Source organism: Temnothorax longispinosus, chromosome 8, assembly GCF_030848805.1.
Source record: "Temnothorax longispinosus isolate EJ_2023e chromosome 8, Tlon_JGU_v1, whole genome shotgun sequence".
In the NCBI taxonomy this organism is placed as follows: Eukaryota; Metazoa; Arthropoda; class Insecta; order Hymenoptera; family Formicidae; genus Temnothorax; species Temnothorax longispinosus.
Window position 1 is genome coordinate 2,457,674 of NC_092365.1, and position 27,370 is coordinate 2,485,043.

The 27,370-nt window shown below is 33.9% G+C and overlaps 2 protein-coding genes across 3 annotated transcripts in view; one reads left to right on the forward strand and one right to left on the reverse strand.

Annotated features, from left to right (window-relative positions):
- Nucleotides 1-27,370, reverse strand: part of Cep97 (centrosomal protein 97kDa) — a 66,414-nt gene that overhangs the window by 33,691 nt on the left and 5,353 nt on the right. The gene's annotated exons all lie outside the window — the stretch shown is intronic.
- On the forward strand, nucleotides 1,526-25,969 carry LOC139817625 (neuropeptides capa receptor-like). Of its 2 annotated transcripts, XM_071785863.1 has the most exons (6): nucleotides 1,526-2,237; nucleotides 11,369-11,459; nucleotides 12,352-12,551; nucleotides 19,971-20,213; nucleotides 22,819-23,161; nucleotides 23,478-25,969. In XM_071785863.1, exons 1-6 carry the CDS (start codon nucleotides 1,961-1,963, stop codon nucleotides 23,722-23,724), a joined length of 1,401 nt encoding a protein of 466 aa, XP_071641964.1. In that variant the 5' UTR covers nucleotides 1,526-1,960; the 3' UTR covers nucleotides 23,725-25,969. The 2 variants fall into 2 exon arrangements, with proteins under 2 accessions (XP_071641964.1, XP_071641965.1); XM_071785864.1 differs by lacking the exon at nucleotides 19,971-20,213.

A 27,370-nucleotide genomic window follows, 5' to 3' on the forward strand; every position in this document is an offset into this window, starting at 1 on the left:
ATTTTTCTTGTATTTTGAAACTTTAATTATAATGTTCAGACGTTAATTCGCTATACTTATTTAAAGACTAATATGATAAAGGTATCCAGACTAGGTACGTGTCCACTGACTGTCCAGGCATTGGTATACATTTACCTTAACAAAAAGAAATGTAAGAATGTAAAAAGGGCTTCAGCGCTAAAATAATACTTTTGGACTTGCAGTGTTGTTGAAAGTTAAAACGTCCATTATCTGCAAAATCATTTTGATAATGAACGCCGCGCAACGTAATATACGATTACAGAATTCGTGCGAGTAATACTTGATAAATTATACCTAAACCGTATCAAAATTGCGAATATAATTTTTACAGGTAGAAAAATAAACCAGTAATAATATATATGTAGTAACACACACACACGTATATGGCAAGTTATTTTCACGCGTTAAAATAAAGGCAATAATACAGGTGAAAAACAACACGGTGAAATGAATAATATGACAAATGAACGAAACGTGCAGCGGAGCGGTTTTAAACAATCTGTAAATAAAGCGAAGCAACAGGGAAAGCAGAAGTTTGCTGTACAAAATGAGAAATGTTTATGGAACAATAGAGCCAATTCGATTACATTGACCACACATTTTGCCACAATCGCTGCCAATTAAAAGAATTATATATATGATATAAAATTATACCCCGCATTATTAAAACCTTTCACTCTCTTTTTCTTTCTATGTGGAATAGAAAGTATTATCATTATCAATTATTACATCTTTTCTCCGAGATAATAAACGAAATAATTTATTGCTGCTACTAAGAATCAAACCATGAGCTTTAAGTGTGTATAATAAGTAGAATTAATAAATACGTAAGATCTGCGAGCGAAGAGGTGACACGATCAAACTGCCTTTAATATCTTTGGGGAAACGCGGAGATATATTAAATCAGAAATTCAGTGAATTTTATGCCAAATATGGACTAAAAAGAAATCCACGTTGAGTTGAGACGGAATTTTCCTTTTCTAAAATCCATTTGGCAGTCTCAAATCATTTTTACTCGCACAAACATCGCGTGACAAGCTCTAAAGAACGTTCAACGCGATTTCAAATAGGATTTCCAGGAAAGTTCGTAAGAATTAATATAATCGTTCTATTTAACGTGTTAAATGAATATCGCTAACACCTCGATTTTCCGATTTAATTTTCCGATAAATAAAGTTTTATGTACAGAAATTTCATTGCACATTTTCAACTTATAAAACTACTTCTCGATTTTACTGACAGTAACAGAGCACCGTATATAAAATCCTTCGGATAAATCGACCGTGTGATTAAACTAAATCTTTCGATATCATCTAACCCGGATCGCCTTCAAGATATCGCTACATCGTTTAGTACAATATGCGTCGAATATCTGGAATATTTTGCACGCGGCGATCAGCGAGATTCTATTGGACGGGTGGCGCAGCGTGCTCTCTCGAGGGGGTTGAAGTTAAGGGTTGGATGCGTGGTGGATGGGCGCGTGGTCCGATAGCGAAGACCGGAGCGCTCCGCGGTCGTCACTTGTTCACGGTCTGTCGAGTGGAGCACTTTTCACCCCGTTATACATATATTTTTCGCGCGTATCGTGGTTATTATCCCTTCGAAAAAAAACGAGCCCATTCTCGAAAATATCTATGAAACCGAGCGATCGAAATCGATCGATCAGTGACTATCATTTTTGAACAATGAGCCAGTTACGAGCGACTCGCTTGCGCGATGTTCGATTTAATGTGTTGAGAATCAAGAGAACGATCGACTACGTTAAGTTTCTGTGCATTGGTTGATTGGAATTTTAATGTAGCGCGGAATCATGGCTGTCAAGAGAAGAAGAAACGAGCCTCCTTATCCAGGATAGAAAGGGCGGACATTCCTATTCGATCGGTGATACTATACTGACTGGGGGAAAAGCGATCGATCGGGCTGAAGAAACGCGCAAAGTATGGAATTTTCGGACCGATATGTCGTGAAGATCGACAACATCACGGAATTGATGAACCTGAACGAGTCCGAGTACTTGCAGTCGATCTTGGGACCGAAACACCTGCCGATGAAGCTCGTGTTGCCGATCACCTTCGTCTACGTCGCGATCTTCGTCACCGGCGTGTTCGGCAACGTGGTCACCTGCATCGTCATCAGGCGAAATCCCGTCATGCAAACCGCCACCAATTACTATCTGTTCAATCTAGCGATATCCGACCTGCTTCTCTTGATTCTCGGTGAGTCCAAGGCTTCCTGTCAATTATCTTCTCTTTTCAACTGCGAATTTCAACTCCAATTCTAAATCGAAGAACGCAATTCCTGAGATTCTCCCATTCTTTATGCTTCTACGGACTGTGATAATACGCATATTATGCACTATATCTTATTATTTAATTATTTTAATTCATAAATTTGGGAAAATGTATAAATATATAAATGTAATATTTCCTAATTTGGGAAAATATATAAATATATAAATGTGATATTTGTTACACAATGAATCTATTTATAACGTCAATATAACTGTTCAATAAATTATTGCTAGGTTTCGGAAATCAATTTCGAATTAAAAGACGAATTTAATAAATTTTTATATCGCTTATAAAATTATAGTATTACAATAAAATTTATTTTATTTTTATATTTTCAACATAAGAGTTAAAATATTTAAAGTTTCAGTCATGTTTCATTTAAAAATTATAATTGTATAATTAAAATTTTAACGTATTCTGGAATGTGTGAAATATTAAAGTGAAATTTTATTACTGTTTATTAAGTTGGAATATATATGTATATTATATACATTATAATTCGTTACTTCTGTGACTATTAATTTCTTTATTTGCGCACCACGTACGTACCGCGCCTAACTCGTATTCACCGTTTATTAATTTGTTATTAAAGTGAAAATTGTACAATATTAATTTTGCTAATAAAGAGTAAATGTCACTTAAGGTTTAGCAAATAATTACCGAGTTATAAAAATATTTCTCACACATTTTCCTCAGAACACACTATCATGTTCTCTGACTTAATTTTCTAACCGCAATAAATTATTAAATTGCATAATATGAGTAAACTAATACAGTACACATTACATAAATTATATTATGAGTTAATTAATACACGATGCAAGTTATTTACATAAATTATAAGATATAAAAAAAATCTCTTTTTTGTTTAAAATCGGCAAAATGATACAAGTTATTTGTTTGGGTAGTTAAATTATACAGAAAATAAAATTTTAATTATTTAGCACATTTTCTTACTTTTTACTACTATTTACAGTGCGTAAATTTGTGTAAGTTATTTACTCAGATTTTAAAAACTGCTTTCGGAAAATTGCTTTCTTCCCTGAAATTAGTGCATCTTGTAATCAGTTAAATTTTAGTACGAGTTATTTTCTCGGGTTACAAAGATTTCTCTCTCTGCTTGAAAATTTTCTCCCCCCGGCATAGTTCTAAGTTGTTCGGTGCGCTCGATTCGCGTCGGAAGATCACCACTTCGCCCTGCGTCTGATTTATCTCGTCTCGTTCTACTTGACACCGTGCGCACAGCTAGAATAATATCGGCGGAAGTGTGACTCGCTTGGTATTTCGATCCGATATGCAGTTATAAACCAGTCTAAGTTCTAAAGTTTTCCTATCTGAGTTTTCCTATTGCGTCTGTTCCGCGCCCGCCGAAGTTTTCGCTGCAGAAGTTGCGTGTGGCGTTAGTAATTCGGCTTTACGTTTTATTAATCGCATTCTACAGCCATTTCCTAATTAGTTGGTTATAAGCTTCACACCAGAGCGTAATAATTATTTGCCCATCCAATTAGCAGTAATCGTATTAAGTATTTATACTACGGGCTTTCGCAATAACGGCTAACAATAAAGTGCAGAGAAAAACGCGTACGTGTACGTAAATTGTTAATGACCATAATGGTTTACTTTTTACTTTATACCGCGACCCGTTGAAAATTTAGAATCGTCAGCTTTTGTTTATCGTTTGATCGAGATTATTATATACGCGCTTTTGATCGAGATTATTATACGCGTAATGAGTGCGCTTTAGCCGGCGACGATTGATTTAATCAGCTATTGATATTGTCGCGATCAAAACGTCGCACCTTGGGGCGGCTGAAGAATAGGCACATATGTCGCTGCTCTCTGAAACAAAGTTACTGTAACCTAACTATTGTATTGTCTCTTCGCGCAGGCGATAATCATCGTAATGAATCTCACCACATATGCGATAATGAAGGTATACACAGCACCGTGTCCTATTCATTATACGTGTTAATTACACGATTGAGGGTTATGTGCCAAGGATTAATTTCGATATTTTCATCATTGTATCGCGGATCAGCGTAAAATTTTAACGCGTCGCATTTTATCTTCAATATTTTTGCATCGATTAATAGAGGTATGCACTAATAAAATACATTACATACATTATAATTACAAAATACACTAATTTAAGTCGAATATAATCCGAGTTTTAAACAATTCTATGATAATTTTTAAAAGTTTAAACGTGATATATTTGGTTTCATGATGTTTCCTTCATTTCGATTTCGTTAACTTCCCTTTCCGGTGTCATATATATATGTATAATTTTTTTTTCGGATTCAATATTCTTTCTTCGAGCTAGCAGACTATCTGTCTGCACTCGCATTCCGACGATGAACGTGGCGAACTGCAGGAATTTATCGCGAATGACCGTTAAACGATTGCCATTAGGGGACCAATGATCGTATTTCTTTATTATCTCTTCGTAGAAATCTCTCGCAAAAGGAATATTTCCCTCGCGTGTATTAAAGAGAAGAATGCATACGACAGACGATCCCAGACGTCGACGTTAATCGACAGCTCTTCCTTCACTCGGTGAATAAATTGCGCTCGCAATTTTCGAAACGCCTCCGTTATTTTCCCAACGCGCGCTGTCTTGAACAGTTTATCTGTCAGAATTATGAGCGTCATCTGCCAGTGATTAATAAACAATCCGAATATTGATTTGCACGGTATCGACCCTTGATGAATAAATAATCATAATCCCCCTCATAAATATAAAGTAAATATTCATTTAAAAAAATATCATTTTCATCACCACAATCATTGATCTTTGAAATCAACGCGAATGCGAGAACATTCTCGCTTTAATGCTGTGTACAAAACGACGCTTTGTTCTCTATTTCCGTTTTATCCGACTACTTAACTAAATGCCTGTGTCGTGCCATCGTATTAATATTTGTTTAGAATAAAAAATGGAAGCCTCATTTTTATAAAGATAATATAAAAATATGATACAAAAATTATGTGAAAAACATCTTTCTGATATTATAGAACAATTTGTACTAAAAAATGGAAGCCTCACATCTTTATAAAAATAATGTAAAAATATGATACAAAAATAATGTGAAAAACATCTTCTGATATTATAAAACAATTTGTACTAAAAAAAAGGAAGCCTCATCTTTATAAAGATAATGTAAAAATATGATACAAAAATGATGTAAAAAAACAATCTTCTGATATTATAGAACAATTTGTACTCAACGCAGACTGATTACGTAGAAATAATAGCATCAAATTATTTTCTCCGGTTTCTGATCGCTATATATTGATAGTGTAATGTTTCTGTTCCCTTTGCAACGTGATCCGATACTTTTGATGCTTCATGAACTCGGACATATAGTACTTTCCAATAAACGGATCCTATGTCAGCTATATAAAAGTGATTAACGATCAGACATCCACATATTGCGGAACCATTATTTCACGCTACATGGATGCACACGAAAATACTGTTTGGTCGATTTTATTTCCCTCCCGCAAATCCAATTTTTGAATACGCGATAAACGACCTTTCCAGAGATTTCATTTGATAAATTCCGGAGTTACAAATATTCTTTAGGGATTAACAATGAGCGGAGATTCTACCAATCAGATTTAAAAGATTAATTATAAATTATAACTAAGACGAAGATAAACGAACATGCGAGCTCGTCGCTTAATGAATATTCCAGTGCAATGAATAATATTATTGTCGACTTCCCGAGGCTTAAAAATAGTCATATCGAACGATTCTTTTTTTAACGTACAATCAACGTCGATATTTTCGCCTCGTAATTAACAATGGCGTAACGTCCCGTCCGTCGGCAATAAAATACGATAAAATACTCGCAGAAATAATCACTAACTTTGAAATTAAAGTCACGTTAGTCACGCAACCGATATTGAGCTCGAATGCAGCGCGTCCTTCGTTTTTTTCCATTCTTTCCGACCGCCGAGTATTCCATCCCGATAGATAGCGGCTACTCGAAGTTTCAAACACTGTCCGCCCTTACTGCAATCGGCATATCTCGTAACTGTTTGGCCTTATTTGATATGCCACTTGATTTCGTACTTTACGAATTTCGGAAATGAGAGCTTAAAGCTAGTGAACATTTTCACGCAATATAGATATCCCGAATCGAGTGAAAATCGAGCAGAAGATTATTTTAACATTTTTTGCAGTCGTAATAATAAAAATTTTTTTTGGACTGGCACTCTCTAAATCTGAATCAGCGAATTTCACTGATTCAGATTTAGAGAGATAAAACTCCATACACTAAGAAAAAATTTTCTGTATTTTTGCAAATATTAGTTTGCATACTCTGTGACTCCATTTACTAAAATTAACTAAAATAAAAACAATTTTCCTTTTTATTAGTATATTTTTTCTCAGTGAATACACATGTACTAATAAAAAGAAAAATTTTTCTTCATTTTAGCAAATGGAGCCACAGCTGTATGCAAACTAATATTTACTTAGAATGCAGAAAATTTTTTTCTCGGTGTATTTTTCTCCTTAAAATATCTTTTCTCTTGGAAGCGTAGAAAAGACTCATACACATATGATGTAGCAGAATAATTAAAATTTTATATTGAGCGCACAAGAATACTGCAGTTTATAATCCTCACAATTTGCTTAATGAATGAAGTTGCGAAATTCTTTTAATAATTCTTCGGTGATTGCGGAGTTAGAGTGACATCTTCAGATAAGCTCGAGCTATATCGCGATGATTAAGAATCTGGTCATGCTTACAATCCGCGTAGATCAGTGCGCCTCGGAAACTAGTACCGCGAAAGTCGCTTTTCGCTGCGAGGAAAGGCGGCAAATGAAAAATAACGTCTTGGAAAAGTATCGTTTCTCATCTGAATGCAAGAAGCTCGCCTGTACAGACCCATATGTGTTCCGAATACCTTTACATGGTCTAGCGATAATCCGTTTCTCACGACGTGACTCTATAGGTAAAGACTGATGTCTGAACTTACAGGATGTCTCAGATTATCCGCGTATGCTATCCTGACAAGAGATATAATACTTTCCAGTTGATTTACTAAAGCTTTGTTCATAAAAATCAATTTTATTTTCAGCAGCTCTTAACTTTTAAGAACCAGAAGAACTCTGCGTTTCGATATCTCTGGCTAAAAGGATCTTCGTGTAGAATCCGGATATACGTATTACGGCGTATATATTGCGTTTCAACGTTCTCTTTCATTGATCACATATCAGATTGCCAGGAAAATACGAGAACTTCGTATCTTAATAAGCGACTCCCCCCTCCCCCTCAGAACAAAAACTTCAATTTTACGGCGAAACGTCGATTTCGCGCGGATCTCTATAACATTATATTGCATCTTACGTAATAAAAGAATACTTAGGATTAAAGAAATTAATTGGAAATTTAATTAAACGGTGAAAAAAAAGATATTTATCTTGACCGTACGGAAACGCACAAGCACAATGAATGAATCTACAGATTTTATCGTTTCTTTCTCAACATTTCTCCAAAGCAATAAAAAGACTGCAAAGAGGAATTGACGAGCAACGAGTTTTTATTAGATTTACATGAAAAGTTTCAAATTCACCTGAAAAGTTTCAAGTTTATGTGGAGAGTTATGTTGTTCATATAACTGAGCCTTGCGCTCTCAATTGTGAACTTTAAACTTCTCAAACACGAATCTTCCGATATCGTCATTATAATGATAAGCTAATAAGGGCCCGTCATTGAGCCTAGTGAAAGCCAATGTCTATGCGAGAACACGTTCTATCACGTGATTTGAGGATTCGTCACGTACTCGATATTAACTGCGAGTTAATGGATTTTGTCGATTTCCGAAGTCGGATAAAATGGGCGACTCCTCCGTGCGCGGTGTGGCTAATGCAATTCCGCCGGGCCTTCGATTAATTACGATTTACAACTTCGCATCGGCGTTCGATTGCGCGCACAAGTATATCCAAAGTGATTGAACGAAACCCGATAAAACCAACGCCCCCCGTAAACAATATGCATCAATGCTGCTTTATTAAGTTTTTTATCCGCGCGTTGTTGTGCTTTATTTCTCGGCAGCGATGAATTTAATACAATTCCTAGCTAAAGTACACGTATATATAAAGTAAAGGTAAAAGTGGAGCAAGGTAAACTAAATGCAAAATCCTTAATGAAAAATAAAGACGAGCGGTGCGCAAGTAAATATACCGGAAATGCATGGTAAATATACCGGAATGCAGAAGAAGGCTTCAAAATGGTTTGAAGATTTGTATTTTTTAAATTTATTTAGTTAAAAAGTAATACTTTTAGCGCGATATTACTGAACTAAAAATTTCCAGAATTTTAAATTTTAAAAAGTTTCCGATATTCTAGAATATAATTGCAGAATCTTTTGATATTGTGATTTGTGTAATTTGCTTTATACAATCTAACACTATATTGAGAAAAATACATTTAACAAAAGATAAAAATCTTTCGTAATATTCTGGATGAAGACCATCAATTGTGAAAATTGCGGCGCGAATATTGATATATGTGTACTGGAAACTTTTTGGACAAATCCCAATATATATTATCCAAATCCCATAATCCGAATACGAAATATATACGTGAATATATTGGGATTTGTCCAAAGTTTTAGTGACACGGCATTAATGCCGCCACGAAAAGCTAAAACTTTCACCATTGAATTGTGTAATTTTACGACGCCAGATGCGTTTTAGTGATACCCGATACCAAGTATTGGGATAAATCGTTAAATAAAACGTCGCCTTTACGCTGTCTCTTGCATTATTCATAATAACATGTTTTACATATCTTTGGAATCCATAAATAGCATATCGAAAACGTGGATATCAACGCGCAAAACGAATAAAAAATGGAGCTATCAGCGTCAGGCGGTGTGCATATTAAATAGGTATTACTTCATGATATTGTCAGTTCCCTCTCGTATGATCAGCGCAAAGATTTATTTTTTCGCCATAAAGGCGAAGCTTGTCAAATAAGCGGCAGATTATCGTCTGCGATAATCTTTTTGCCATATATTAATTTGTCATATCAGATCGTTGTACAAAAATGTTGGTTTTATATCAACACTTGTCTGACATGATCTCCAGAGGAACAGAATACAAGTGTCATAGGCTGTCTTTTTCGGGAACTATTAAAAATAGATATACAATAAATTCTTTTTTGACGTTGTAAAATTTACCTGTATCTTTTATAGAATAAACGGAATACTATCTGCCATGAAGATTTCTCGTCTTTTTTTAATAGAACCATGTATTTTTATATAAATCGATTCTCTTTGTTACTTTGCAAAAATATTTAGATCCTGAAATAATCGAAAATTGACATTTTACAATATATATATTTCAAACTTTACTGTAACATATATAAAATATCTTATGCAATATTCATTTTCTAATAATTACACGTTAATGCTTTTTTATATAAAATAATAAAGAATTATAATCTTATACTTATTAATAAAGAATTATAGTTTCTAAAATTGTTTCGACAAAATTTTACCGATTAACTAAATTGTAAAAAGTAAAGATCTAAAAGTATAAAACGCCAACTTTAATAGATCCTCATCTTCTTCATAAGACAAGGATTCACTTTTATCACATCATATTTTCTTTTCTTCCTTAAGAGGTTACAAGACTGACAGAAATAAAAATTAGAAAAAATTCGAGGAGTTCGTAAAAAGTTGTAAATTAACAGAAGTACGAGCTTTTTACGATTCCCCCCAATTTTTCCTAATTTTTACTCCTGTCAGAGTCCTGTAACACCCTTAATTAAGATTTATATTTTCGACTAATCCCATGACATTATACTAGACAGTAAAATAATAAAATAGTATTATTTACTGTAACTTGCAAGTTACAAACATTTCGCAAAAATTGGAGCATATTTTTGCGAAGTGTGTGAAAGAATTGTTACATTTTAACATAATGTAAGGGAAACAAAAACAATGCGAGAGAAAATATTTACTTTTATTTTAAATCCAACATATTTTGCATGTGCAACAACCGGATATAACAAACGATGCGAATCAGTACTACGTTCCATGGTTGGCAAACCGACTTCTTTTTCTTTGTAAAAAAAAATATAAGAAGAATTTAGCATATGCGTCTCGCGCGGGAAATAAATAACGCGTAGCGAGTCATGAAGTAATTTGCGGTGACAGGCAGTTGCGGCATCACCACCTAGTAAACACAATTAATACCATGCAGAATCTCGTTCAGTTGTTATCACGCAAGAGAAAAAATAATGTAGCTCAAGGCTTTTTTCTGTCATGTGGAATATCACTTTTTTAATTAGTTTTTTATGATAACTAAAAATAATGTTTGTGCCAATGCTCGACTTTGAATTATGCATACGCACGCAATGATCATTATACATCTGCTATAAAATATATTTAATTATTAGAGAACTCCCGAAAAGAAAGTTTCGAAAGTTTCTTTTATACTTATATAAAGAAAGTAAAGTTTCGAACTCTAAATTTCAACAGCGAAAATTGATTTATAGAAAATTTATCGGAGCGCAAATTGTAACGCGAGTTGTACTCGCTGCTTTGTAATTAGTGATTGGTCGCGAGAGGCTCTCTGCATAAATTATATGACAATTGAATCTCTGATTCGCCCTGTTTCTGTGTCTTTTCGTTTACGCGTGTTCGTTACGATTCGTACAATTATACCTGTGCTAGCTTTTAACAAAGAATCTAATATTACTCTGAAGATTTGCTTTTATGTCACTTGATACTTTTCTATTTACAAATTGCGGATGTTTCACGTTCCTTATATATCAATAAAGGTAATTAATAATCCCAGAGAAAAGTGTATAAAGTAACGTTTATAGATTTTTGCGAGCAATAATTTGGACTTTTTTTTTAAGTATCGCCTTGCAAAATAGTGGTATGGGGATAACAGATAACTATAATCACAACGTAATACACGTATACATCACACAATCCCTTTTTCAATGCGAATCTTTTTTTCCAATTCATATTTGCGGACTCACATATACATATGATACAATAATCGACAATATTTTCTTTGCTTTCAGGACTGCCCAATGAGTTAAGCGTGTTTTGGCAACAATATCCGTGGACATTTGGAGTGGGTCTGTGCAAAATACGAGCGTACGTTTCAGAAACGTAAGTTTCAGACAATAAAAAACTAACGAAAGAAAAAATAAGAACAGAGAGGCAAACTTAACAGCTTAATTGCAAACTCTATATTGGAATTTCTAACGCAATGCAGCTGATAATTTATACTTTATTATAAGAAGAACAGCAAAGAAAAAAAATATTTTGATAAAACTAAGCAACAAGTGCGTAGATAAATTTTGCTAACTTTTCTACAAAATAAATTGTATTCCAAAATAAATGTCAGATAATTGAGCTTAGAAATAAAGAGGATGTAAGAGGAGGATGCACAAAGTATATAACTGTACAATAAATTAGCTCACTACACGGAGTCTTAATTAAAGGTATTAAGTAAGTACGTATAGTTGCCCGAAACATGTTTATTCTGCATTTAGATTGCGTATGAGATCTCCCATGCAATAACCTTAAGAAATACATGAATAATAAGAAACTAATAAGATCTTGCAACATTTATGTATACATACAAAACATAAACTGTTTTGAAATAATCTTCCCTCTTAAATAGGAAGCTCGTTACACATCTCTCTTGTTGCAGATATATTTTTACTAGAAGAAACTGCATAAATATGTACCAATAAAATTTAGAAATATCTTACGATTTGCGTTCAAGACTATAGTTTCAAGTTTTTTAATTATACGTTTTAAAATTTAATTAAAAATTTAATTATACATTTTAAAATTTAAATTAAGAAATGTTTTAATTATAAGAAAATTGTGAAATATCCAAAAATTTAGATAAAAGTGAGAAGAGTAGAGCTATATATTAAAGAATATATTTAAAGTCCGATGTTAAAATAACATGTTTCTTAATAATACTAATTTTGTTCGTGTGAATAGGTGTCCGTGTAACGACACTATAAAATTATGTGTTCTTTTTAAGGTCGTCTTACGTGTCGGTCTTAACGATAGTGGTGTTCTCGTTGGAGAGGTACCTAGCTATATGCCACCCCCTGCATTTGTACTCGATGAGCGGACTGAAACGACCTGTACGATTTATCTTGGGTGCCTGGCTGCTAGCTCTCATCTTCGCCCTACCCTTCGCCGCTTACACCACCGTCAATTACATCGAGTATCCGCCAAGTGAGTATATCACTTGTGTTAATAACTTAGCTACTCATATACAGTCGAGTGCTCAGTGATATAAGTGCCGTAAATAAAAGTTCTATATTTTTCACGAGAACTATAACACAAGAATAATATCACCGATTACGAGATAAGAAAAAAGAAAATTACGAACCTCAGAAATTTGTAATATAGGTATGTACAATATAGTTTTTACTACTTCTATTTATAATTTTAAGTAAGTACTTTACAAAATATGCAAAGCACTCTCGCAAGATTTGTAGTCTATAAAATTATAAATAGAATTCTGTCTTTAATTTTCATAAATTGTAAATCATCTAAAGTGGATTAAAGATGATCCGATCAAACACTTAAATGGCTTGGGTACCTCAGGTTGTTTATTTAAAAAACCTGCGCTCACAAATGTGAGCCGTTGAGAGAGAATTAAATATTAAATTAGATGGGTACAGAATAATATTGGAATTCTGCTCTAATCTTCCTTTTAATCTTCTTTCTTTAATTGCCTCTTGCTCCCCTCCGTCTTAGATCTCCTTCTCGCTTTCCTGACTTTCTTTTCTTTGATCCTTTTTCAACAATTCTTTTTAATGAAGCTTACCTCGCCAAGCCTCCTTTCATCTATATCTCTCCTGTTTCCTTTTTTCCCTCATCTTTATTTTTTTCTTAATTCACTCACTTTGTTCGATTTTCTTCGTTAACTTTTCCTTTCATCCTCTTAAATTTCTGTATTCTAATTTTATAAATTTACCATTTGCAATCCGCCTTCTCTAATTCTTTGAATCTTCTTCATTCACACGATCCATTCGATCTTCCTTTAATTCACTTATTTCTTATCCCTCTCTGTAATCTTTTCATTCTGCTTGATCTCCGTTCTTTATTTCATCTTTCCTTATTTATTTCTCCTTCCATTATTATTTTTTATTCTATTTTTACTTTCTATTCTATTTTTATTTTCTCTTCAAAGAAATCTGCCATTTTTAGCCTTATGAAAATAGGCCGAGTCAAAAATAATATGTTAACCGCATAGGGATCATTGAGGAAGAGAACCGAATTGATGCATGAACGCAGCGAGTTTGCGTTCTACGTGTAATTATGGCTGGTCTATTTGCTCACCGTGAGTAACGGTGGACTATCGACGAGTAAACTCATTTAAAGCAAACGCTCGTTCAATTATCTCTGCGAATTTTTCATCGGTCCTCTAATTTCAATGATCGTAGACACAAGAAAATAATTAACCGAAAATGACATCTTTCTTATATAAAAAAAAATGTAAACGAGTCGTGTAAAAAATTAATTCACGAAGAGAGATTATCAGAAATATATCTAAATTATCTAAAAGATTATCCAAAACATTTCGGAAGAGTTAAAATAAATAAATAGAAATTAAATCTATATATCGCTCATATAAATAATAATAAAACAATATATTAAGATGACACCATCAAGCTATCTCTCAATTTAAATAATCAATATCTGAACTAATTCTACGCGGTTATAAGATTCGCTGTATTATTACAAATAATTACTAAAGTTATCACAGAGCTCCATAATTAAAAAACAAAATAATTAAAATCGATACCGCGTATGGTAGAGAGAGAGAGAGTTAGATAGAATCCATTAATTTCCTTTAACAAAGAAAAAGGAAAGATTAATTAAAAGTAAAACTAGATTACAAAAATTTTATGACAAACCCAATAATCTGCATTAAAAAGGCAATAAAAAGTAGCAATAGAAGCAAAAGGTTAGGACGTCTTCTTTAAAATTTATGAGCATTTATTTTAATCTCTGAACACAATGTTCCGCCGGAATTGTTTTGATCGCGAGTAGACATTGAATGTTATATCACGGAAATAGCTGTTTCTAAATTGCAACATGTGGTGATGTAAAACACCTCTGTGGTCGCGTGAATATGTCAAATGGACCGTGTCGCCACAGATTTTCGGGGTAAATCAACGGTAAATCAATCTCTAACCTTGATCGGAACATTACGCGACCATTTCGAGATCTACTCAACGTACGTAAATTGCAAAGAGCTAAATTTAAAAAAAACCGATAAGAAATTATTTCACGAAAATACGAGCTTTTTAGTCTCAAAATTAGAGATTGTTTTTAGACTTTTCTGTGTTCGACGTATCTATCTATATAATTATATTTAAATGCATTGTTTAATTCGTGGTGTAAAATTTTAACCAATTATACTCAATTTGAATCATTTTTTAACCATATAGGTCGTCACCATGCTTCTACTCAAAACATGTCATTAATTTAACTAAGCCGATGGAGTTAAAATAATACTGTTTTGTGTTAAAATAACAAATTTTGACACACATGGTAGTTGAAAATAACAAAAATATTTTATTCAAGGTAGTGGTTTAAATTTCATCCTTTAATATATTTTTTTAAATTAATTTCTATTAATTTCTGTTCCGCGTATCTATATCTATTTAATTGTACTTAAATGAGTTTAAATTAATTTCTATTAGTTTAATTTATTTGTAAGTTTTATCAAAGGCATCTACAAGTTAACGAAATTCCTTGCAGATATCAGATATAAAATGTATCGAGAAAAAATTTCTTCCCATTTCGCACTTGACGTTCGGTTGCATTTACCCAGAGAGTACAAGCAAATCGAAAAAAAAAATTGAGATAGATTCTTAATTTTCATAAAAGCTCTTAGGCGCATCATATGCAGCGACGTGATAATAATAACGCGTTCGGATATTCAATGAGAAACCAGCGTCGCTCATCACGATGATATACTAAGCGCAATTATATCGCACAAAGAGGGGCTTTTCACGGTGCTCATCAACGTTTATTATCACGAACAACCGATGAAAATCGCGATTATCAACTGCGTCAGATCGTACGAGAAACTTATTATCCGGCAGTGAAGAATATATAAATTTAGCAGCATCAAGAAACACGTATTTCTCATGTTAATGCAATAAATTTTGTAATCGTGTCATTTTCGTGATTATATAATATTTTTATCAAAGGATTATCAATAAAACAAATAATTATATATATATATATATATATATATATATATATATGACTCTGTTTTAATGTACAATTCGGCAATCGCGGACTTAATGCTGTGCTACAAAAAAAAAAGAAAATGACGATAACGTTAAATATATGTCTTCGTATATTTTACTCTAACATTTTTTACGCAAAATGGGTAAAAACTGAATTACGCCAAATCGTACGACAAATGAAATAGTACCCTTATAACGATAGCGGTGTTCGTCAAGTGCAAACACGCATTATACATCTGTATAGAATTTAATTTTCATCGCAAACTTCACTAATTTGCTAAAATCTAAAATCTTAAATCATCTTAAAGTCTAGGGATTTATAATCCTTATAATACTAACAGTACTAACATTAGGTATAACAATGCACCTAATGTGCATCGTTAAGATTATAAATAGCTGTAATTGTTCGGCGTCCATGTTAATGTCACGTTTTATATTTCATGTAACTGGATAACAGATAGTGAAAAGCCCATTTTAGACAATAATTCGCAACAGATTTCATAATGGAGTTTTATTCATAATTTTATATGTGTATTTTTTTAATATAAGTGTGCAATTTAATTTTATATAGGTATGTAGTACATTGTATATTTTATATATCTATATATATAAACAAAAGTCCCCTGACTGACTGATTGACTCATCAACGCCCAGCCCAAACCCCTAAACCTAGAAACATGAAACTCGGGGAGTATATTCCTTTTATGACGTAAGCACCCATTAAGAAGGGATTTTTAGAAATTCGACTCCTAACAGGGTAAAAAGGAGTAAAATGTGTTTTCACATATTTCTCGACGGGCAACGCTGGACAGCTCAAGCTAGTATTACATATAAATCACCTAAAGCGAGATTTAATGTGAATTCTTTCAGACTAAAATATAACCTTGAAATTACATACAAATCAATTGCCATTATATTTTATTATTTGCATAGGTTATGTTATAGAAGGAAAAATATATATATACTGTAAAAATTATATACTGCAAATATATAGTGCAAAGATTAGATACTTTATTTCATGTATAACAGTGATCGATTCTTTATATTTTTTATATTATAAAAATTGAAGAATTTTTTAGTTAAATCAAAATATTCCGTATGTACGAGTACATAAATTAATAATTTTTAATTATGTAGTACTTTAATTATTTAAAAAAACCTACAGTACAATTTACAATAAATTTATAATTCATATACCTTCCCAGATAACATGCATGTCGTAAAGATATCTTAAAGATATCTTAAGATATCTTAGTTGTCTTAAAGATATCTTTACGACGTCTTATGCAACATGCATGTTATCTGAGTTTTTTCTTCCTTCTACACGATATGGTCATGAAAATAACAGGGCAACTTCAGAATGCTTCTGATATTGTGGTTTCTCGGGCTCCTGCCATGTATTTTTGAATATTTTAGAGAAGTTTCGGAACATAGTCTTACTTTATAAACGTCTCAGTTTCCAAGAAGATATGTGCTAGACATGTTCCTCTTTGAAATGTTAAAATACTTTCCGTATAATCAATATATATGTAGGTATCAGCATAATTTCAATATAAGCATAAATTTTTTACCCTTTGAACTTTTATGTCAAAATAAATATCTCGTTATTATAACGCTAATATTTTATCAAATTTATTTTTAATATATAAAACATTTAAAAATAATATTTTAATATCAAGCATTTAAATTAACTAATATGCAAATAATTTTTTATATTCTATAGACAAAAAATACAGTTTACACTCATTCGTGCGTGTTCTATGAAATAAATTGTGCAGAATATACTTTAACACAGTGAGATATTTCTTGTTTATTTTCTAATTTAAACTCACAATTAGACAAATTGAATAAAAATTCTGAATATTGCTTTCTTGGATTTTCTTATATAAAGTTTAACTCTAAAAGAAAGAGAGAAAAAAAAAAGACTATAAGAGAGCCCAATTCGATATATCAATATATTCTTCATTTATTGTAATTTTATTTTATCTTTATTTGCATTTTTAATTTCACGATTTTATTTTTCTAAGCGATAAAATTTAATCAATTACGGTACATTTAAGTAGTAAAATTTTCTAAATATTATATTATTAATATCATTAAATATGTCATGGTATTGTCAATTGCATTTTTTTTAAACACCTGTTTGTATATAAAGGATCCAGGTTGCGATTACACTTAATTAGAATTGTACGTATATTAATAACAAACGAAATACAGATCGCGCGGCATTTTGCAAGGCATCAAATGCGATATGCATTCTTGCGAAAATATTACCAATAAATACGAAACACTATCAATAAATAATTCGCGCAGGACGGTTCCTCATTATTTAAATATTCCGGACTGGTAATTCGTGTATTACTCTACACTCTCATCCGGAAATGATAACGGATAAACCGTATTTTAATCGAGCGAAGAAGTTAGTGAGCGATGCGATATTTCGCAAGAGTCATTAACAAAGGAATAATTACCGGCAATAAATATGCCAATAAAATGATATACAACTTTCATTTCCTATTGCTTCGAGTCTGACATAAAATGAGTAAAGTAAGCTCGTAAAATAACCGCGTCAATAAGTAGCTGTCGCATACAAATCGTAATAATCAATCAATCGTGAAAATTGTATCGTTCGTAAAGAATAATCGCATTTTGAGAAATGATAATGTAAATTGCACGGAGCGGCACGCGCCACTGCCGGCTTACTTGAGTGTCGGAACGGAAATACGACCCGGGGTACGCAACAACAAACCCCAGGGCTACACGCCCATCAATCTGCTGGTGAATGGCCTGGGGGAGGAGGAGGAGGATTTGTCGCTACGAAATATTTAAATTTACAAAATAATTTCAACATATGTATTCTGTCCCACGCAATTTAACATAATTTCGATAAAAGGATTATCCTCTCTCTCTCTCTCTCTCTCTCTCTCTCTCACGTTTATTCAAAACAATATCATCTATTCTATTTGATCGAGATAGTATTTAATTCTTTATGCAAATTAACCTATTATTATATAACTTTATGCCAGTGTATTGTATTTATATTAAAACAAAGCTATTTTAAAACTGTTTAAAAATACTTGTAATATTATGAATTATTCTTGTAATTTTTTCATTTAATAGAACGTAAAAATAAACGCACGATATTACTCGTTAATTATACGCAACGCGTAATCTCGCGAAATACACGAAATTATCGATGAATGATTGATATATTGCATATAATTTATCGTTATTCAAATTATCCCGGCGATTCGTATATTACTTCAAACCCTCAAAATCGGAAAATGATAATGGACAATTTGTTTAAAACTCGAATCGCGAGATATAAAATAGATCATATAAACAATATTAATATTTGCATAATTAACTATTTGCTTAATAAATTTAAACTTGCGTAATAATGTTAAAAGATCCTTCTTCAATTTTTTAAATGTTTTCGTGACACGTAAAATTATAAGTACAATTATATTCTCAGTTTTGACACGATCGACTAAAACGATTATTATATGCAAAACGGAGTAAGATACAATTAATTTTTTTATTGAATATATATGTATAGAGTGAAATAAAACTTTGGTTTCCGGAATAATCAGAGCATTTTTTCAAATTTTTGTACTATTGATCTAAAAATATTTGAATTTAATTTAAATCAATATTTACAAATCAATTATTTATATATTTCATGAATTTGTTTGCAAGACCAACTTTTTCTATCTCCGTGATCATAAAACATGATCATAAAACATGCAAATTATTATTCCAAACGTTGTATACTTAACAAAACCCCAATTCAAATATTTAAATCCGTTTTACACATCGCACAGATAAGTGGTTATACAATCGCAAATTAATTAGAACATATTATAATGCTTCTGTACTGATATGATTTAAAGCTTTTAATCCGACAATTGCAATATGTAGCTGACAGATTATAACGAAATTCCATTTGCAAGAGAATTTGTATTTCAGATTATTGGATATTAATAAAACCAGCATATTCCCTAAAATTCAAGTTAAAAGCTTTTTAACAATTTAGGGCTGTCTGTGACAGATTTTTATCATTCGTGTAACTGAAATGAACTTTATAAAAAAAACCCAAGTCACAAGTTTTAAATGCCAGCGGTTATATGCTATAAATTTTTCATTCAAGATACGTACGATTCCGATACCATTCCGAAAATTAGAACTTTTTGATTTCGCGGAGAAAATAAATCCTGACTTAATATTGCCAAGTGGCAATTAATTATTATCAGTATGAAAAGTTTAATAAAGTCCCCCGCCCTTTGTCGGGTTTACGGGTTTATATCATCTATAAAGATAGAATACCGGAGATAATGATGGAAGTTCAGAAGAGGGACGTGTTGTCCGCATCTGTTTGCAGGATCCGGTCGTCATTCCGAGGAGTCGGCAATGTGTGCCATGTTGCTGCCTAACATGCCAAAGTTCCCGCTTTACGAGCTCAGCTGCCTCATATTCTTCCTCGTGCCGATGTTGTCCATAGCGGTGCTTTACGTGAGGATGGGCCTCCGAATACAAAGCAACGGTCTCGGTCAGAGCATCGAGGGCTCCGTTCACGGAGAGACGAGGCAGGCTCAATCACGAAAAGCCATCATCCGAATGCTCAGTAAATTTCCGTCTTTTCCGGAACATCAAAATACCTCACTCTCCGCACAGAGAAAACGCACACACACACATAGAACTGGCGCGACACGCCACATCGAATTTATCGCGCCGCGCCAACGCCGCGTTTTATTTCGATCGCATTTCTTTTACACCCTCGAGACCGTCAGACATAATTTCGTATGTTTTATAAATCACACGCGATGGAATTTTATATCACTGTCGATCTCCGTCACGACGGTATTCGTTTATTAGAAGGCACGAAGTCGACGAATCGATTAAACTCCCTTACAGAAATTTAATACTGTAAGTGATTATTTGGCTAGTGATTAATTACTTATTTTGAGTATTAAAAGTATTTTTTTTAATGATTTTAATACTCAAAATAAGTAATTAATTACTAGCCAAATAATCACTTACAGTATTAAATTTCTATAAGGGCTCGACGCGCAACGAACGTAAGTTGTGTTTCTAAAGTAATAATGCTGCAAAACATATCGCGTGTATATTTCTGATCGACATAGGTATAATATCGACAATATCGTTTTAAAGTTGAAAGCAACTGCGCGTGAAATACATGGGAATTTTATTCGAGCAAAACAAAAAAGAAAAAAATAGTACGTAAGAGTTGCAATTTTTTTCTTCCATCGCATAAATCTTGTCCAAGCCTCTGTATCAGCGTGCTTTAATATTTTTGACGTACGATAAATTGCGAGGGGTCATATTGCGAGTGCCATTTTCGAGAGCAGTTATTACGGAGGTGTCAAAATTCCATACGATAATCGCACGGTTTTCGTATTCGCTCGCATGTTTCATGACGGCGAATGAAGTTCTGTAACCCATTGAGGACGTAATATCGCGATAGTTCCCAACGCGGTAAGCTGCGTCATTAGCCCGAGGTGAGCTTATTCTCACATCAACCTCATAACAAGATATCTAACGAAAGAAACTTTTATCCTTCGTCATAATCCCGCTATTTACTTTTTTACTTTTTTATGAAGCACTTGCGCGCCGCCACTCGGCTCTGAAGTCGATGCAATCTAAAATTAACTTGAAGTTTATGGGCAATTATATCACTAAAAGATTTATCTCACGTCGTTAGAAAAAGTGATGTTTGCATAACGCAAGTAGTTCCTTGATTTAGTTTCTCAGAGATACGGCGTTATACAACAACGTGGAATTTTTAATATTATTCCTCGTCGTGAATCGGGAGAAAAATGTTACTCTTGAAAAATAGTTCTTTAAAAAGAAATGAAAGTACTGCCGATCGCGGTGTATAACATAAGAAGGAATTCTTTCACATTTCTGACATCCTCAATTTCTCATTGAATATTTCAGGGAAAAAGTTCATGTCAGAAGAATAAATTTAAATGTTAAAATATGGAATTTCTGCGCGCGTGTAAAATATATAAATAGAATTCTTTTGGCAAATTTTACTTACTTCCAACAATTACTGTAAGTAATAAATGTTTTATTTGATTTATTATTTAAATTATATTTAAGTAATTCAAATTAAATGGGATTTAATTGCTCAATAATTATTTTCCTAGTTTTATTACTCCCGGAAGAACGTTTCCTTCTTTTGCGCAAGCATCGCCCGTGCATCATCGACATCATTGTGATGTTGATGTCATTCCTTTATAATATGTCGCGCTTGTAAACAGCTATGTAAAGTACTCCTGCGAAGATCAGAAAGAGTCGGTGGCAGCATCTATTAATTATCGAGCTGCGATTTCCTATTTCCATGACCACAAAGATACCGTAGTTCAGTTAAAATCTAACAAGAAGTAAGGTTGTATGGTTGTATTATATCGACGCAAATTCACGGAAGCGGAATATCGCTCGTAGAGCATTCAAGCGCGAGAATATAATAAATTATGAGCAATACCTGAATAGCCCGATATGGTAAAAGTATCGTTTAAATTTCCACCAACGTCTGTGTTCCGTCGTTCCCATGACTGTTACGCACTTTTTATTCTAAACAATTTGGAATACTCGATGGTAATAAATATTGAATTCTTTCCATATCTGGTGTCTCTATAAATGTCTCGCTACGTCAAAGAACAGAAGCAGAGAGCATATATTTTTTTATCACGTGAATACATTTCCATAATCGATATAAGGTAGCAATAAAGCGACATTTCCGTGCTCTCTAAATCTGAATCAGTGAATAGTCACTGATATCAGTATAAAGTATATCACTGATTCGAATCAGTGTCTGCATTTTATGGCCAGGTATCACGGAATGGAGTAAAAATTGGTGAATTTAATTAGAGATGACGTTTTTATGAATACTTTTAGATCCGCGAAAAATTCTTCTTGTGTTCTTTTCATGAATTTTATTTAATTAAATAAAAATCCTCCTTTAGCAAATATTTAATTTAAGATTTTATTAATGGATTATTTAATCAGTTTCTGTCGGGAATTAAATTTGTTTTCAGTGAATCAAAGTTACCCGGGACGCTTCAAGTTTTATATCATTTTCGATAATGCCTCCTGCGTGACGCTCTTCGCGCTCTCGCTCTCTCTCTCTCTCTCTCTGTCTAATCCTCGAAGTGGTGACAATGATATACGGCTACGTGAAAGATACCGATGGCTTCATTCCACAGGTGCGGTCGTGATAACATTTTTTATCTGCTGGGCGCCCTTTCACGCTCAACGCTTAATGTACGTGTATCAGGTGTCGGCCTTCAACGACATTAACGAGTGGCTGTATCCGCTGGGAGGTTGCCTGTACTACTTCAGCACCACCGTGAACCCAATTCTGTACAACGTGATGAGCGCCAAATACAGGTTGGCGTTCAAGAGAACGCTGTACTGCACGCCGACGAGTCCCATGATCACGAGGGACGACCTCAGTAGTATGAGAGATACCACGGTGTGCAGATGCGGATCCAGAAGAGGGTCCCAGTTGGTTCGCGTGAGAAGTGTACATTACCAACGTAGCATCAAGTAAGCACATGCACCTTAATTTACCCTCCCTTGTCAATCTTATCAGTATCAAGATTATTCACTTGTCAAAAAGTACGCCTGAATTTTCCATAATTTTTGCTGAAATTTTTCAGAACATTTTCAATATAGTTTCGAGATATGAACATTACATTTACTAACAGTTACGTTTAAGTTCTCGTAACTCTTGTTACTTATCATTTCAAGGCTCAATCTTCTCGGCAATTGCTCCTTGTTGCCAACGTTAAACAATCCCGGAATTGGGATTATTTATCAATTCGCTATTATACAATTAAAATAAATGCAATTTTTTTTTCAGATGCAACGTGTCGCATTCAAGCGCGATGCTTCGTTCGCCGATAAGATTACGTTACGACGACGAGGACGATGACGTGAGCCACTGCGACGCGGAAAGGATGCCGTGCGACTTCCTCAGTCCCGACACGCAGCCACAAGATATGAGGAGATCCTCCTTCGCAGCGAGTAACGGTAGGACCAAATATCGATCGAACGAAGAAACGCGAGACGGCATCTCACCGATCGTGGCGAACGAGACGTGCATCTGATTTCCGGTTTATTCCGGAGATAAAAGGAAGAAATGCTGCGGCGCGGGGATCATAAAGACCACTTGCATCCTTGACAAGAAGCTATCGTGCCGTTTCCGCGTACGCGACGAAACTGATGTGGCTGCTGTGCATTATCCTGCGTTGAAGAACAGCTTCCCAGAGGCAGACGTGTCGCGATATCCTGTCCGAGATAAGTGTTCGTAGTCAGGACGAAGAATCGAGTTTTGTGGAAAGTTGCATTTAAATGACGCAAATAAACGAAATCGTGAAGTGCTCGTGACGAAAAATCAAACCAAGAAAGTTTGGCAATATTAATATGTTAAATATTAATTTATTACAATGTCGAACGTTACAATCGCCAGTGAATATTTCGCGAAATTAATCGCATTCCGTGCGTAATCAAATTAATTAATTAATTAATACAAGGCACATTTCATATGTAAATTCGCGCTAACAAAAAAATATATGAATAACAAAATCAAGTTACAAGACAAAATCTGATGTGTGTAATTCCAAATACCAGAAGACCGGAAGCGATGTAAAGAAAAATATATCGCTAGATATTTCGGAGTTTATGTAATAATAAATAATTGACATATAATCGACCATAACAGAGATTCATAAATTAACATATAGCCTTACAATCTTTTAACGTATAATTTATAATTCAACAAAGTATTAACAAGATCATGCACATTTTCGGACATTTCTAATTCTAATAATTTTTCAATAATTACTTTATTTTATCAACAGCTTTAAAAAAATATCGTAACTCTAATCAATGTAAAATATATTTATTTAACATTTTATATTTCTGATAAAAAAAACTTTTACAAGTAAGATAATTTTCTTGAAAAAAATATTTTTTTTAAATCATATTATCTCTTTTTATATACATTTAATGAGATTCTCTACAATTGTGTATTGAGCAGCGTATTTTAATCTATCAAAATCATTTATTTCTCATCTTATAACTCTATTTTATCATTCATAAAATTTCTTTGCGAGCTAATTGAAAATTCTGTCGACGCTTTGCCTGTGCGGTCATTCGACAATTATTCGATGTGCAAGTGTGAAAAAGCTAACAATGAGCGGAAAAGAGATGATGTCTAAAAAGACAAAACGACACGAGCGATGCGTTAATGAAGAGCTATCTACTTTTACCTACATCATTCAAAGGAATCGCGTGGAGACCTCAATATATCGCGCGGGGAAATAAACGCTCGATAATGAGATGCGAAAAGGGAAGAACGGCGGAATTCCTCTCGGAAATCCTCGAGTCTCTGTCGGATGAGGGAATAGACGGATATTTATCGGATCTTCGACATATCCTGTCAACGGGACTTACGGGACAGATAGGACACGCGTCTCGGGCAACTTCTGTGGACTCGATCAACAGCGCGTTTGATAAGCGCCTTTCGTATGTGTAACGTAACGCTCAAGGGAGACCGCGTCTCGAATTGAATAAAGCTCTCACAGGTTAATCAGACGGGAAGTCTCGCGACTGAGGTATGTGGTTTCCGAAAAAAAGCTCGTGTCTCAGAAAAAAAGAGCTCGTTCATCACCTTATACTCGGGAAGGATAAAAAATATCCGTATGTGCGTACGAATGTGCGTTTGTGTACGGATAACGTATGCAGAAAAGGGACTTACCATATAATGTATTCGTGCAGAAGATTGCTTGCGAGCGAGTAATCTTAAGGGAACGCCGGCAAAGGAATTACTTTTCGTGCCTCAGGTACAAAGTGAGCGATGTGCAAAGGATTCAAATGCGGTCGAGCGGGCAAGAGATAACTGAACAGACAGAGAGACGGATAAAAAGAAATAAAACCAAAATCGGCGGTTCGTTCGTATCCGCGCGGTCACCGCGGGAGGCTTCATTATGATCGAGGAATTTTCATTTTCAGAACCCGGGTGAAATATAAACTGTCGCCGAGATGTATCGATTATCGAGACGAACGCTCATAAACCCGCGTACGGGCGATCCGCGGTCCGGCCGCAAAATGTTTTTTAGCTCTCTCTCTCTTTTTCTCTCTCTCTCTCTCTCTTTGTCCGTGAGCGACAAATCCGGGATTTCGAATTCGATTTTAAAATTCTTACGTAAAAAAGTACCATCAAGGCGGCTCGCGAGCATGGATCAACGTTGCATCGACTTCGTTCGAGCGCGGGTACGCCCGATTTAATCGTCTGTACATTGTGAATGTAACGAGATGCATTGTGACAAATAAAACTTTGCTTTCTAGTAATCGGTGTTTTTGTCCATTAATTCGCAGATAAACACTATAACGTCATATATTTCAACGAGGCGAGATTTCGATAATAGCGTGTCGATAAACCTAGCGAAACTATAAGTAGTAAATTTGAATAATAGTAAAATTGAAGTTTCAAAACGGGATATGATCGCAGAATTTACCATTCAATGATGTTATTTGCAAAAAAAATTATAGGAATTGCAAACTTCGAGTTATTTTTAAATAAAAATAGTAAATTATCCTCAAATGGATTAACGTTTCAAACGTTTCCGAATACGTACCAAGTTGTGTAAAGAATATTCTTCAGAATATTAATTTCTCTCAAAGTTATCAGATCTATGAAATTATGAGAAATACGAATTAGACAATCCTAAGGTAAGTATATTGCAACAGAACGTCAAGGTAGTTGAAAAAGGCGTGCACTTGTGCAGCTTGTACTGTAATTTGGCATTAGAAATAATGATATTTCGCGGAAAGTGTATTAGACTTGTTATGCGGCGCGGTTATGACGCAAGCGTGATAGGATTACCTCTAAAGCTATTTTGTCAAAATGTCTATTGACATGGTATTAAATGATCTTATCTAGCAAACAATCCATTTATTCTGCTGTAAATTTTCAAACAGATGCTCCAAACGGTGTACATATTTAGATCTTTACGAGTATAATTATGAGACATGACGTTATTCTTTGATCTCAAATAATTATGCTATAACAAGCAAGTCCGGTGTTGTTTTATACAATATTAACCCCAAAAGAAATCTTTTAGAAAACTGGTAACGTTACCTCGGCAAGGTATTAAATTTTACGCTCGGAGGTGGAACGCACGCAAAGAGATTGAATTAAGAGTCGCGGAATTTCTCCAAGAGCATTCCTGAGCATCGCTGTTTCTCGTATTGTTTCCGCATGTTTAATTAAAGGAAGTTTAATTATATAATACTTTTCTTGATTATCTTTCTCGGTGGACACAGAGCCACCGAGTAAATTCATTCACTGAAATCCTGAGATAAAAAATCATTATTTTATGTTCATTATGTTATTATAATTACACTTCCCTGGGAGCTGAGAAACTCCAAAATAAAAAAAAAAAGTCGGAAAAATGCTAAAAATATGCTGTTCGTCATTCTAATATCAAGTGAACATCCAGTGTACCAATAAAAATAAACGTTGTAAATACTTGAGGAATATTGATGGCATAAGTTTCCTGCGTCTAGCGAGTTTACGAACAATATAGATCCACTTGATGGATTTATATTGTTCGTGAACTCGCAACTGCCAAGCTCGCGTTCCTCCTCCGTCGTACTTTTGTGCCGGTTCGTAAAGTCTCGTTCGTAATCGCTATACCTAACAGCGGAGTAAAATGAGGTGCAAATGTAAGAACCCTCGAAGCCCTAACA